At 43.7% G+C, this 14,544-nt stretch overlaps 1 protein-coding gene across 1 annotated transcript in view; it reads right to left on the reverse strand.

Moving 5' to 3' along the window:
- KIF4A (kinesin family member 4A) overlaps window positions 1–14,544 on the reverse strand; it is a gene marked incomplete in the record, with an annotated part of 2,786,372 nt that overhangs the window by 271,706 nt on the left and 2,500,122 nt on the right. Inside the window, 1 exon segment of the mRNA XM_044057419.1 lies at window positions 9,602–9,760. Within this exon segment, the coding sequence (XP_043913354.1) occupies window positions 9,602–9,760 (159 nt within the window).

The following is a 14,544-nucleotide window of genomic DNA, read 5'->3' on the forward strand; positions in this document are numbered from 1 at the left end:
AGGTGCAATGTTTTAAGGTGCTACAGGAAGCTGGCCTGAAAGGTGAGAGGGTCAGTTTCTCTACGACAAAGAGTAGATCTTGGGGGGAGAGGCCCCCCCAGGTCTCCTGGGAGGTCTAACATGAAGGGCACCTTTGATGAACTGTTTGGCTTCAAATCTTCAAGCTAAAGGAAGTGAAAGAGGCAGACATGTATAAATGGCTGACAAATGCGCTTTTATAGAAGAAGAAGCCATGCCAGTGTTAAACAATTCACACATGTATGAAAGAACCATGGGAGGATCCACTGTTAGTGGGTGCAAGTTTCTAGAAAGACACCAGATAGAAAAGCTTTTCCATTTGGAAAGGTAAGATTTCTTTGTATTGGGTTTCTTGACCTCCTGCAGGACTTTAAGCACATCCTCAGAGAATAGGTGTCTAAAAGGTATTAAGGCTCCATCACCCACAGGGTCAGTTGAGTTTTCAGATGTGGGTAAATAAGGGAGCCCTTTTCTGTGCGAGTAAGTTCACTCTGTGAGGTGACTTCTGATGACTGTCCTTGGCTAGGTGCAGGAGAAGGGGGAACCAATGCTGTCTTGGCCAATTGGGAGCCACCAGCTAGATTTTTGGTCCATCTTGCTGAATCTTCAGCAGAACTTTTGGAATGAGAGGAAGGGGAGGGAATTCATTTAGAACTTCCCCTTTGAAGAAATGGATAGGGTGTCCACTTTCCATGCCAGGGGATGCGGTTTTCTGGTGCAGAATTTTGGAAGTTACTTGTTCAGAGGGGAGGCAAACACGTCTATTTGAGAAATACTTCACCAGTGGACTATGTCCAGGAACACATCATCCCTATGAAGTAGCCATTTGTGGGCCTGTGTCATGGATCTGCTCAGTGCGTCTGCCACAGAGTTCTGTTTGGAAGGAATGCAGACCACCTTGTAGGGAGATCTGAAGTTGGCATGCTAGTTCAAACCTATAAGGCTAGACTGCACACGAGGTAGGATCTTCCCCCCACTTGTTTACGTACCACAGAACTGTCTTGTCTGCGTAAATCTTCAGCTGTCCTGGGTTGAGGAGGATTGGAAGGCCTGAATTGCTAGGATCATTGCCTTCAACTCTTACATTTATGTGGTTCTTTACTTCAGATGGGGTCCATTGGCCTTGAACAGTAAGTGGGCCCAGCACTGACCCCCAACCTGTGTCTGAAGTATCTGTGTACATGTCTTAAGTTGGGGGCATAGGGTGAATGGGAAGTCCTGGGTTGATGGACATTTGCTGCATCTACCACTGGGGCGCCTTCTTTAAGCAAGGAAGGAGAGGGATTAGAAATTTCAGAGAATAGGCATATTGAGTCCATATGGACTTCAGGAACCACTGAAACTTCATGTGGAGCCTCACCAGCGGTAGGAGTGGGATGGTGGAGGCCTTCAGTCCTAGGATCCTGAGAAATTCCATTGCTGACAACTGGTGTAGGGGAAGGATCTCTGAGAAGGTCTGACAGCACTCCTGAGCCTTTTGGGGTGGGGAGGGGGAAGACACTATCATTTTGTCTGTTTGGAATCTCCATCCCAGAAAACATGATCTTGAGATGGAGAAAGGGTAGATTTTTTTTTTTTGAAGATGATTGTGAATCCTAGATGTTGTAGGATGGTAATGGCTGAGCTGAGGTTCCTCAACAGCTCCTCTGGGCAAGATTGCCCGGAACAGAAGGTCATCCAGGTAAGGGAAGGTTTGAATGTCCTGCAGTCTGCAGAAAGCAACCACTGGAGCTAAACAGTTTGTTAAGATTCTTATGGATGTAGACAGACCAAATGGCAATGCCAAAAATGAAACATACCAGGATCCCACAGAGAAAAGCAGACATTTTCTGAATTTGTCATGACTGGGAATATGTAGATAGGCATCTGATGTTTATGGATGCCAGAAAGGTCTGTGGGAGGATTAGAGAGAACAGTGTCTGAAGGGTATTTTGAAGGAGGGTACCCTTTGGAAGGTGTTCAGGAAAGACAGGTCTAGGATGCATCTCCATGGGCCTTCCTTTCTGGGAAGCAGAAAGATAAGATAATAGAAGCCGGTTCCCTTTTGGGCTGTGGGAACTGATTGCACTGTTCCCCGTTTTAAAAGGTCTGCCAATACTTGGGGAAGAAGAGGAATCTGATCTGCAGGAGGTTGTGGGATACCCCCGAAGGGATGCACCATCTGGTCTGCCAAGCCATAAAGTATCCATTTTTTATGATGTACAGCATCCAGGTGTCTTGTGTTTTGGAATGGCATAGGGAGACAGGGATATTGTGAGGGAGTGCTCCATCAGGAAAGGGCTGCTTGGCAGCATGGGAAGCAGAGGCAACTGAGTAGTGATGAGATTTCTTGATCCCCTTTGGAGGGCTTGGGTTGGGTGGGCTGGGATTGCCTTCGGACGAAAACCTGTTTGGAGAGAGAGTTCCTGTGAAATTTAGGAACTGGATAGACCAGAATGTTTGAGGTCTTAACTCCTTGCCATTTTCCTATAGAGACTTGAAAAGGTCGGCTGACGATTTACCAAATAAGGCTGAGATGTCAAGAGAAGCATTCATGCTTTTATGGCATACGTTGGATAGCTGCCTATGTGAGATATACCTCACACCCAACAATAGTATAAGACTTTGGTATACCGGCCGACGTCTGGTAGCACGGGCAGGAAACTCCCTCACGTTAAAAACACTGCAACAGATGAATAGGACATCATCATATTTCAAGGAGTGAACTTCACACCCCCACACTGCGAAGTTTCTGCCTGGTTTCTATACAGAATCAACGAAGATCATACTGAACTCCTATCACTCATGTTAAACACAATGTTGGCAAACAGACAGGCTAAGCTCCTGGACTACAAAAATAGGCTGTAGTGCTACCAATTCCCCTAAAATTGCTGGGGGGGGGGGTCATCAGATACAATTTTGGATTCATCAAATGGATTAGCATTCAGTGTAAAAATCAATAGTTATATAATGGTTATAAAAATAACTCATTTTTTTTTAAATTAAATACTGAACACGCTTGTTTGGCAAGTACAAATTTTGCTATCCGATTTCTGTAGCACTCTGAAGAGGTGACAGCAGCACACGAAGGACAGAAAATGCTTTCTGCTCATCTTGACCTAGCTAAAGCATTCAACTGTATTTCAAATTCATACATAATTTAATGGTAAGAGTATTGATTAAAGGATAATTCAACTTTAAGACTTGAGAAAGTAAAACTACTAATGCAGCAGAATCAATATCAAATGTTTCAGACCCACTCAAGTGTTTCTTATTCTAAATTACTCTCTTATACCCAGAACTGCCATCATGGGAGACAACCCTTAGTGATGTGATTGTTTTTCACTATCTTTACCCTTCTCCCAGGATGCAGTTTGGGTCTGTATTAAATAACAAAGCCCAAACTAGATAAATGATGGGGCTTTTATCCTCATATTAGAGCGATGGAGTCACTGCCTTCTTAGATGGTCTATGAAAGCAGTATTTGGACTTTTTTGTAAACTGGACTATTCTAATATGTACTTTCTGTAAGATGGTAAAAGCTTTTCATTTTTAATTTCAGAGATGAATACATGAAAAAGGTTTAGTTACTAGTTCAAATCTGTAGTAAAAATAAAACATCCAGTTCCTGCCTTTTCCACACCACTTCAAAGTGCATCAGAGATGAGCAGCTGCCACTTCAAAGAACTAGCAAGGCAAATGACAGATGCCTGTAAATTCCAGATATTATGCTTCATTTTTTGACAGTATTTACCAGTGAGGGAGCAGTGATCAACACAAACTACAGTGTCTGTGCTGTCTGGTCTAATTCTGAAACATAAGATTTGAATAGAAATACAGGAAAGGACAATTCATGATCTATGACAGGAAAACAAGTGGAAATGAAAAAAAAAATAAAAGGTATTATAGTACCTCTAGGTGCAAACAAACATCAATGGGGTTTGAAGACAGGAAAAAAGCTTGGATAACTACAGTGGAATGTCGAGTTTTCTTTTAAGCAACATGACAAAAGCTTGGGTGAGTGGGTTAAGATTGGAATAGGGATTACGATATCTATTCCAGTGCAGGTCACCAGTAACATCTCAAATCAGTCTATACTTTTGCCAATTTTTAGACGATTCTTTTTGGATAAGAACGTGGGAAATGGGCTTTGAATAACCCAGTACACTGATGACTACACCTTGAGTAACCCGATGACTTTAACAAAGATGGCATACCCAATACAGTAATGGTGCCACCTTGTCAGTAAATGCAGTATTAAAAGCAATGGCAAAAAAACTAACCTTGATATCTAAATGTTCAGAATATCCAAAAAAATAAGATAACCAGTTAAACTGACTATATGGTAAAATTAAAACAGAAAAAAAAAACCCCAAAAAGACAGACCATCTTACAAAATAATGAATTTATTCAATAAACCGCAACACTGCAGTGATGACATAAGACAAAATCATGCTAAAATCCCAAGCAACATCTGTGAGGGTCCTAACTGCGATTTTGCTAACCATATCTTCAATTCTGCATTCTGCTCTGTTTTTCTTATGCTTCAAAATGCAGGTATTTTCCAATGACTAACATCAGGGGACCAGAATTCTGGTATGGGTAAATACAGGAACTGCAATAAGGGCCAAAGGTGATGTGCGACTGCAAATGTGAGAATATAAAGACTTAAATCATCTGCATAAAGCACACATGCATGGCTGAAATGAACAAAGACCTTCGCAATAAGAATAACTGAAAAAAAAAAAAAACTGACACAGAAGAAGCTGGCTCAGGAATGTTAAGGGACAACTGTTATGTTAGGAAATGTGTTCATGCCCAAAGGAAGAAAAGGCATCAATTGTTTTGTCTTGTTATACATTATTTTAAAAGCACGAGGAGAGTGACAAAACACTGAATTTTTCTTTGAAAAAGCTAAACAAAAAGGGTGACAAAGTTGTTCTGATAAATTCTTTTGCTACATGCATGTTAGTATAATAGCAGAAAGAAGAAACTAAGGACAGGGACTGTAAAAGACTGTACTGGGAAGGAGGGGACTCCAGCTCATGGAGTCTGCGTGACTACGTTAGGTGCAGAGGACCTCACAGATGTCCTTCTATTCCAATGTTGCAGTATTCTTAGTGTGGGATTCCACAGGAATAGTTTGATATCTAGCCTGGATAGTAAAGGGGGGGTCTAGTGGTAGAGAGGCTGAAATTGCTGATAGGTTGACTTTTACTAAAGAGTACGAAAGACCAGCCATTAGTTTGTTCATACACATAGGTAAGGACGGGGGGGGGGGGGGTCCTGCCTGGCAGGGGACCCTGTCCTTATGGAGACACCATTTGGAGAATCTTTCCCATTTTTATAAGTAGGATTTCCTAGTAGTAGGCTTCCTGGTCTCAGTCAGGACTAAAAGCATATCCTCTGATTAGTGGTGTCTGAAAGGGATTAGAAGTTTTATCACACAGAGTGTTAGACCCAACATCTGCTGGTGGGGATGAATTAGAATTCCCTTTTGTTGTGTGAGAAGGTCCACTTTGTGGGGCAACATATGGTGATTGCCCTTGGCTGAGAGAAGTAGGCGGAACCAGTGCTGCCTTGGCCTGTAGGGAGTCACCAGCAAGATTTCTGGTTTGCCCTTTCTGATTTTCAGAAGGACTTTTTGAATGAGAGGGAAGGGTGGGGAAGCGTATAGAAACCGTACCTTCCATGGAATACTGAAGGCATCTAACCTCCAGGCAAGTGGAGAGTGGTCCTTGGTGCAGAATTTTTTCAATTGTCTGTTCTGGGGGGAGGCAAACAGATCTACCTGAGGTGTACCCCACCGGTGGACAATGTCTAGAAAGGTGTCCCTGTTCAACATCCACTCGTGCTGTAGCAAGGATGTTCTGCTGAGAATATCTGGCTGTTTGTTATCCTGATAGGGGATGCATGTTGCCTGCAGGGTTAAGCTGTGCCTGGAGGCAAGGTCCCAAATTTGTAATGTTATCCAGCATAGGAGGTAGGCCTTGGTCCCTTCCCTGTTTGTTGAGATACCATAAGACTGTGGTGTTGTCTGTAAATATCTGAAAAGGGCTAGTAGAACTGCAGTCATTTCCCTCACATTGATAAGTTTCTTTTTGAGGGTAAGATTCCAGGCCTCCTGCACCATGAAACCTTTCATATTAGCCCCTCTCCCAACCTAGGTCTGATGCATCTATACGCATATGTTGGGTTGGGGAGGGTGGTTATTCTGGAAGGCCTAGGTTCAGAAGTATTTGTTGGATCCACCACCTTAGTTCTGCTTCGAGACAGGGCAGGAGGGCAAATTTGTTGCTCGAGGGGATGTTGGTGTTGTGACCACACATTTTTCAGGTACCATTGGAGCTTTCGCATGTGCATTCTGACTAGAGACAGCATTGGGATGGTGGCTGCCATGAGTCATAGGATCTGCAGGAATTGTCTGGCAGACATCTGACAAACCTATAATAGGCTTCGGAAGTGAGTGGAGAGTGACAGAACTTTGTCCGGAGGGAGGAAAGCCCACATCAGGACTGTTCTGATCCTGCAGCCTAAAAAGATCTTGTCCTGCTGTGGGATTAAGGATGATTTTAGGAGGTTGAGGGTGAATCCCAAGCTGTGAAGTAGGGAAGTGGTGAATCTCAAATGATTTGGGTGGGTGTCCTCTGTTTCTGCTAGAATGCAGATGTCCGTCTAGGTAAGGGAAGATTTGGACACCTTTGGTTCTGCAAAAAGCTATGGCTGGGGCTAGGCATTTTGTAAAGGGTGCAATAGACAAACCAAAGGGCAAGGCTGTAAAGTGAAAATGAAAGCACGGCCCAGTGAAACTTAAGAATTTTTCTGTTGGAGGGTTTATTGGGAAATTGGAGATATGCTTCCTTCAGGTCTAGTGTGGCCATAAAGGCCTGGCAATAAAGGAAGAAGGGTTTGAAGGGATAACATTCTGAATGATGGAACTTTTAGGAAAAGGTTTAAAATGATAAATCTAGTATTGGTCTCAAAGGGCCATCTTTTTTGGGGACCAGAAAAGGCCTCTAGTAGAAGCCTTTTCCTTCCTGCCCTGGAGGGACAGATTCTATGGTTCCTGATCTCAGAAGGTCTTGCAGTATATGAGGAATGAGGTGGAATTGATTGGGGGGGGGGGTAGAAGGAATGCACCTTGCGAGGGGGTTTCCTTCCAAGAAAGGAAATATCCATTTTGTATGATTGCCAGTACCCAGAGGTCTGATATGATGGATTTCCAAATGGGGAGGCAGTGGGAAGGGCGGTCTGATAAGGGGAGGTGGGCAAGGCAGTCACGCATTGCTGGGTCCACTTCTATCTTGAAAAAGTTGTCTTTGGCTGGGTTGCGAGGCAACTGGTGTGGAGAAGGCTTGCCTCCTGGTTCCTCTCCTATGTCTGGAAGAGGAAGGGGTAGCAGAGGAGGGGGGCATCCTGACAAAGGTAGTCTTGGCTGGGTAATTCCTATAGTATTTAGGGATGGGGACACAAGCAAGTGCTTCATGTCTTGAAACGGTTAACTTTTTTTCTGCAGGTTTTTGAAAAGGTCTATAAACTGTTTACCAAACAGGAGGTTGTGGTCTAATGGGGCATCTAGGATTTTGGACTTTAAATCCTCTGGTAGGGGTTGGAGGCATAGCCAAGAGTATCTGCAGAATACTGATGCAGAAGCAGCAGACCAAGCAGAGGCCTCTGCTGCATCATAACTGCATCTAATAGAATGTCTGGCTACCTGGGAAGCCAGGGACAGTTTAGATCCCATCTGAGATTTGGTGGAGCAGTCAGGGGTGGATGTCAAGAGAGAAGAGGTTTGTGAAACTAGGTCCAAGGCATAATTAATCATGTGGGTTTGGTAGCTGATAGCGCTGAAGGCTAGGGCGGAGGAGGTGTAATCCTTCTTTCCTAGCCTGTCCATGCTTTTGCTATCCTTATCAGTGGGCAACAGAGATGTTGAAGGAATCTGTCTAGATTGCTTATCAGGGGATACAGCAATTACAGCAGGGTCTGCCAGGGCTTTACTAGGAATTTCTGTTCATCTGGAACTTTGTAGAACCTGTCAGGTCTCTTAGGGGCTTGGTGGTTGTGAGTCTGGGTTCTCTGATGCTGATGTGAAAGCATCAAGGTAGGCAGGGATGACAGGTGGGATGGCTGAAGTCGAAGGAAATTCCACTTGGAGAAGTTCAAAGTGCCTCCTTTGACTATCAGTCATTTGGGAAGTGTCCCACTTAAAGTATTCTTTCATTTTTGTGATAAGTCTCCCCAAAGGTGATATCCCCTGGTGGAGAGTCACCTTCTACGGATTCCTCATCTGGGAAATAGTATTCAAGGGGGAAGGCAATTTGTGAGGAACAGAAGACTGATTCATCTGAAGATGAGTAATAGGGTTCTTGTTCTTCCTCACCTTCTTGGGCAGTAGGCAACGGGAGACAGGTGGCAGAAGTAGACCTAGGACTAAGCACTGGAATACTGAAAGGGGAAGTGGCTGTGAAGGCCTGCATCAAAGAGGTGGTAAATGATTGCCAGACTGGAACTCCTTCAGAAGGTGGAGTTTGGTGCTTTTTTTTTTTTTTTTTTTAAAAAGGCGCAAGCTTCTGGGAAGGCCTGGGGTCTGGAGCCTGGGAAATGGTAGGGGTTTTCAGGCAGTGGGATCCCAGTCGGTTGTCCAATTTCTGTTTCCCCCTCGACATCAGTAGGGACTAACATCAGGGCTAACTCTGTGGATGAGCTGGGCCTTTACATCCGAAACGGTTTCTTTGAGGGGAGCCGAAGTAGACTGTTCTGACGGACGTCCCTCAAGCCTCTGGTTTTCTAAGTATAAGTTAACATCGGCCAACAGAGGGTCTTGGGTACAAAAGATTGACAAATGGAGCAAACAGTATGGTCGTGCTCCCGGACTAGACAAGAGACAGAGATCATGCGTATTTTTATGCGGTATCTGGCACTCGCATCGGCATTTACCCTTCTTAACTGACATCAGCTAATGGTAACTACAGCAAACCAAGCTCAAGCAAATAAAAGCAAAAATCCCCAATGGGGTGCTTAGCTTCAGAGGTCTTCGAGTAGAGGAGTGAAGAGATCGATGTGACGTTGACTGTGGCTGAAAAGTTCTGAGGTCTGTGCGTGCAGACATCACATTTAAGGTCCCTAGTTTATGGCCCTTTGTGTGATGTCCCACTCACCTACAGCAGCCAGGCTTAAGCTTTTGTATAGCAGCTGACATTCGGATCACCTGTGGCTGGGAATCCAACACTAAGAATACTGCTACATGGAAGACAACGACATCTAAGGTTATGTTAAGATTTTAAACAACTATTCTATCCTGTTAAAGTTATTAGCTCTAAATTAAACCTGGCTATGACAGGCTAATGAAAAAAGTACTATGCAATAAACTACAGCCTATTAAAATTACTGTACCACAGTAACACAAAGCAAAGCTTAAAGCTTAAAAAATTGTTCTTCTCAGGAACAGGAAAAGGAGGAGGGGGAGAACAGAACTGCCTTCCTGCAGTGCCATTTACTCAGGCAGTATTCAATATTTCTGTACTGCATCCCATTTTTTGCAGTACTTTAGTAAAATGGAATTATATAACTATTATTGTACATCTGTAATCACAGTACTCACCCTAAGGGACATCCTTTTAGGTTTTGCAATAAGCTCAGGTTTCCATTCTATATCCTCATCTTCCGAAGTGGAGTCTTCTGAAAGTGAAATCAGCTCTTCCAAATTCATCCGTGGTGTAGAACCATGAGCCTTAGCAGTTGTTCGCCGGCGATTCTTAGGCTGAAAGAGGATTGCATGTAATTTTTGCATTATTTATTCAAAAGTTTTAACTACACAGCCATTTGGAGCAGGGAAAGACTAAACAACTAACTAGCCAAGGGGGAGTTTGCCAGTAGACCCTATAAATTCAAACATGAGATGCTGGAAGAAGGGAAACAAACAATCAAAGCAAAAAGGAAAAAAATACCAACTTCTTTACATATGCAGTGCTTCTGTTGTCATCGTTAATACTTTTATTACATTATCCAACAACTAAATTAACCTAACACGTAAGGTACAAATACCCTCAAATTAACTTTGTATTACCCTAAATAATGCCTTGGAAATGTATGTATAGAAGACCAAGTTGCTCTTCTAGAATACTTCTGGAATACAAACTTTTCCAAACAGTCATACATAAAGACAAGACCCTGGTAAAGTGGGCCCTAACCCTGCCTGGAATACTTTCGCTGTGGTGAGTATAATAAAAAGTAATACCCTTAGACAGCCTTTTGGAAATAGTTTGTTACGGCACAGGTTGTCTCATCCTACTTTCACAAGAAATGACCAATTGATCTAAAGACAAGAAAGATTTAGTTCTGTCAAGATAATACCAGAGTTGTCTGTGGAAAAAGTAGATTAGTAATGGAGAAGTTAAAGAAATAAAACTGAGGTTATGGAGTACCTGCAAAGTGAAGGATTCAGTGTAGAAAATCCAACTCAGAAAGCACCACAGCAGGATAGAGCAATACACATACAAATTAAGGAGAACCCAGCTGAACAGGAAGCAACTGGGCAGTTGCCATATGAAGATACTTTGCAGCCTTCCTCAGGAAACCAGTATAAATGTTCACTTGAAGCTGGACAGCAAGGGAAAGAAGAGGAAACTGGAAATTCTGACACAGTCAGTGTTGAGGAGTGATATGTTAGTGAGCTTCCATATGATGGAGCGAAGGATGAAACTTAAGAGAATGTGCCACAGGAAGATGCTATAGAACTCTCTACAGAATGCCCACAGGAAATGGAGAACATAAAATGTGCCTTTAGTTTAGCAGAAAATGAGCTAAGAGAAGAGTTGCTTGATTTAATACAGACAGACAAATGTATTCAGATCAATGAAAGAAATAGACTGCAGAAGGTCAATAAAACCCAAAAAGTCAGAAGTCTGATAAAATAAATGACTACAGTAATTAGGACTGTCCATAGAGATCCATGCGATATAACAGAAGTAAACTGAATATATTACTGTAAAGCTAAATAACAGATACAATTCTACAACAAGAACACAGGGTAGTACGGGAAAGGAAGGAGAGAAATCTAATATCATCATGGAAGTATTGGACAGAGAAAACTATAAAGCAATTAAGACAAGAAGTGTCACTGTTAGTGTATAGAAGAGGGAACAGATCAACAAAAATACTCAAAGATAGATGTGATAAAATCAATGCACAGTATTATAACACACCAGCGCGTATATCTTGCACTATTGCAAATAAATTAAAAATCTCAGCACAGGCAGAAAAACTTAGAAGATATACAAATAAATGTAAAGGAATAGTACAAAATAAGGAATTCACTGATGACCCTAAAAAGTTCTATAGAGAACTGGGTAACAAGGTAAAAGGAATTGAAAGACCACCTAGAAAAGAAGAAATAGATGCATTTTGGAGAAGTATCTATGAAGGTCCTGTGGAACATGGCAAAGATGCTAAATGGATAGAAGTAGTAAAACAAAGAAGTTGTTCAAAGGTACAGGATATGAAATGGGATGAAGTAACGGCCAGAGAGATTGAGATAAAGTTAAGAAAAGCCTCTAATTGGAAAACCCCAGGCCCAGATGCAGTACCTAACTTCTGACTAACAGTATTAACATGTTTGCACAAAGATTTAGCCATGAGTAAGAAGAAAAAGTGGTGTAAAAACTTACCATAACCATAGATGTCCTTCTCTTCCATGTTGCAGTATTCTGCGTAAGGATTTTACTCCTCTAGTCTCACGTACGTACGGTCAGTATCCAAAAGCTTTCAGTCCCTCCAAGGTGCGCGAGACATCTGATGTGGCTGAGAGTACATGGGCCATAAAGGTGAGGTCAGCATGCACCAGCCCTCAGAACAGAAGGCCCCAGTCGGAGCCAGTCCTAGTAAGGGCAATGCCATATCATTGCCATCCAGATAGGGAAGTCATTAGCTGACAGGAGGGGAAGGAGGGTGGGAAAGAATACTGCAACATGGAAGAAAAGGATATCTATGGTTATGGAGATTTTACACAACCTTTCATGTTCCTGTATTCCCATGTTGCAGTATTCTGCATATGGACGAGTGCCAAAGCTCACTGAGATTGGGGTGATGGTCTACAGCCAGACTCCAGGAATCCATGAGGGATAGCCCAGGTGAACTCTGTACTGGATCTAACAATGTGGTCAAGTTTGCAGTGTTTGGTGAAGGTGTGGACTGATGACCAGGTAGCAGCCTCTAGGATGGTAGAGGTATCCAGGCACTTGAAGAATGCACCTGAAGTGGCCATGGCTCTTGTGGAATGAGCTTTAATTGTACCCTGCAGAGATGTACCATGGAATTGATAGCAGAAGGTGATGGCCTTGAAGATCCAAGTAGAAATAGTCTGTTTGAACAATGCCCTCCCCAGGGTTCTAGGGTGGAAGGATATGAAAAGTTGGTCAGCCTGATAGACTTGGTGCTGTGCAGGTAGAATGTGATTTGTCTGTGTACATCCAAGGGAATGCAGCACACACTGTCTCCTTGTGGGTTTGGGAAAAAGACAGGTAGGTGTATGGCCTGACTGAGGGACAGGTCATTGCCTACCTTGGGCATGAAGGACGGGTTTGTCCTGAGGGTAACCTTGTCCTTGTGGAAAATGAGGAAGGGAGGAATAGCCATAAGGGCTTGGAGGTCAGACACTTCTGGCAGAGCTTAGGGCCACTAGTGGAACAGTTTTCCAAGTACAATGCTTTAGAAAAGCTTTAGCTGCTGGCTCAAAGGGTGGAAGCGTAAGCTTATCGAGCACACAGTTTAAGGTCCCAAGACAGAGGAGAGGGTTTTCTGGGGAGTCTGAGGTGAAGTACCCCTTTAAGGAAGAGTTTGGAAGGAAGTCTGGATGCTAATGGGGGATCCAGAGGCAGGCATGTAGAAATAGCAGACAGATGTGCTTTGATAGATGAATAAGCCAACCCAGTCTGTAGTAGCTCACACAAATAGGACAGTACTAGAGAGGGTTCACTAAGAAGTGGGTTCGGCTTTCTTTTGAGATACAAAATAGTAAATCTTTTCCACTTTGAAAGATATGATTTTCTTTCATTTCGTTTCCTGGCCTCCTGCAGGACATTGAGCATGTCCTCATTGTAAAGGTGTCTGAAGGGGATCAGAATCCTATCAGTCACAGGGTTAGGTGTAGAAGCTGCCACTGTGGATGAATTAGTGACGACCTGTGCTGTGTGAGAAGGTCCACTCTGGGGGGTCACCTGTGGTGATTACCCTTGGACAAATGTAGGAGTAAGGGGAACCAGTGCTGTCTGTGCCAGTAGGGAGTCACCAACAAGATTTTTGGATTGTCCTGGTGTATTTTCAACAGGATCTTCTGAATGAGTGGGGAAGGGGGGGGGGTGCATATAGATATTGCCCCTTCCAGGAATTTGAGAAGGCATCTGTTGCCAGTGCTTGTGGTTCTGGTGTCCGGGTGCAGAAACCAGGAAGTTGCCTGTTGATGGTGGAGGCAAATGGGTCTATTTGCGGTATACCCCACCTGTGGACCAGATCCAGGAAGACATCCCTGTGAAGCATCCATTCATGGTTGGTTGTTCTGGTTCTGTTCAAATAATCTGTGAGTTTTGGAGAGAGGGAATGTAGGTCACCTGCAGGGTTATTCCCTGTGAAGTAGCCAATTACCACACCAAAAGGGCGAGTCTGCAGAGAAGGTAGGACTTGGTCGCTCCCTGTTTGTTGATATACCACAGTACAGTGGTGTTGTCTGTGTACATCAGAAGTGGTCCCTGTTGTAGGAAGGGGAGAAGTGCCTGGAGGGCTAGACGGATTGCCCTCATCTCTTTGGCACTGATGTGTTCTGATCTGAGGTGATATGACCACAGGCCCTGCACATTTCTGTGGCCAACAGTGGCTCCCCACCCCAGGTCTGAAGTGCCTGTGTGCATGATGCGAGTGGGTTGAGGTGGTTGGAGAGGAAGGCCTAGGGTGTGATTCACCTGTTCCAACCACCATAGTATTTCCTTTTTTAGGCAGGGTAGTAGGGGTACAATGTGCTCCTGAGGATGGCTGTGTTGCTTTCAGACTGGCCGAAAGTACCACTGTAGCTTTTTCATGTGCAGTCTTGCTAAAGGAAACATGGGTATGGTGGCTGCCATGTAGCCCTGAAGTTTGAGGTACTGCTTTGCAGTCAACTCTATGGAGTTAAGGACCAGGAGGAGATGTTCTGTCAATGAACTCACTTTTGGTGGGGGTAGGTATGCCTCCATGAGATCTGAGCGGATCCTGCACCAGAGGAATACAATGTTTTAGGCTGGTTGAAGATGAGATTTTGGGAGGTTTACAACTAAGTGGATGTGCACTTGGAGGGCTTCTTAGCTGGCAGCCTGGATCAGCATGTTGTCCAAGTAAGGGAATATCTGTATTCGCTTTGTCCAGCAGTTAGCCACCACTGGTGCCAAGCATTTGAAGACTCCGGGTGCAGTGGAAAGTCCAAAGGGCAAGGCAGAGAATTGCAAGTGAGAGGAACTCACCAAGAATCTTAAGTATTTTCTGTGGGTGGGTTTGATCGTGATGTGAAGATAAGCATCC

The sequence above is a fragment of the Protopterus annectens genome, chromosome 15.part0 (genome assembly GCF_019279795.1).
Source record: "Protopterus annectens isolate FY-2018-M chromosome 15.part0, PAN1.0, whole genome shotgun sequence".
Lineage (NCBI taxonomy): Eukaryota > Metazoa > Chordata > Ceratodontiformes > Protopteridae > Protopterus > Protopterus annectens.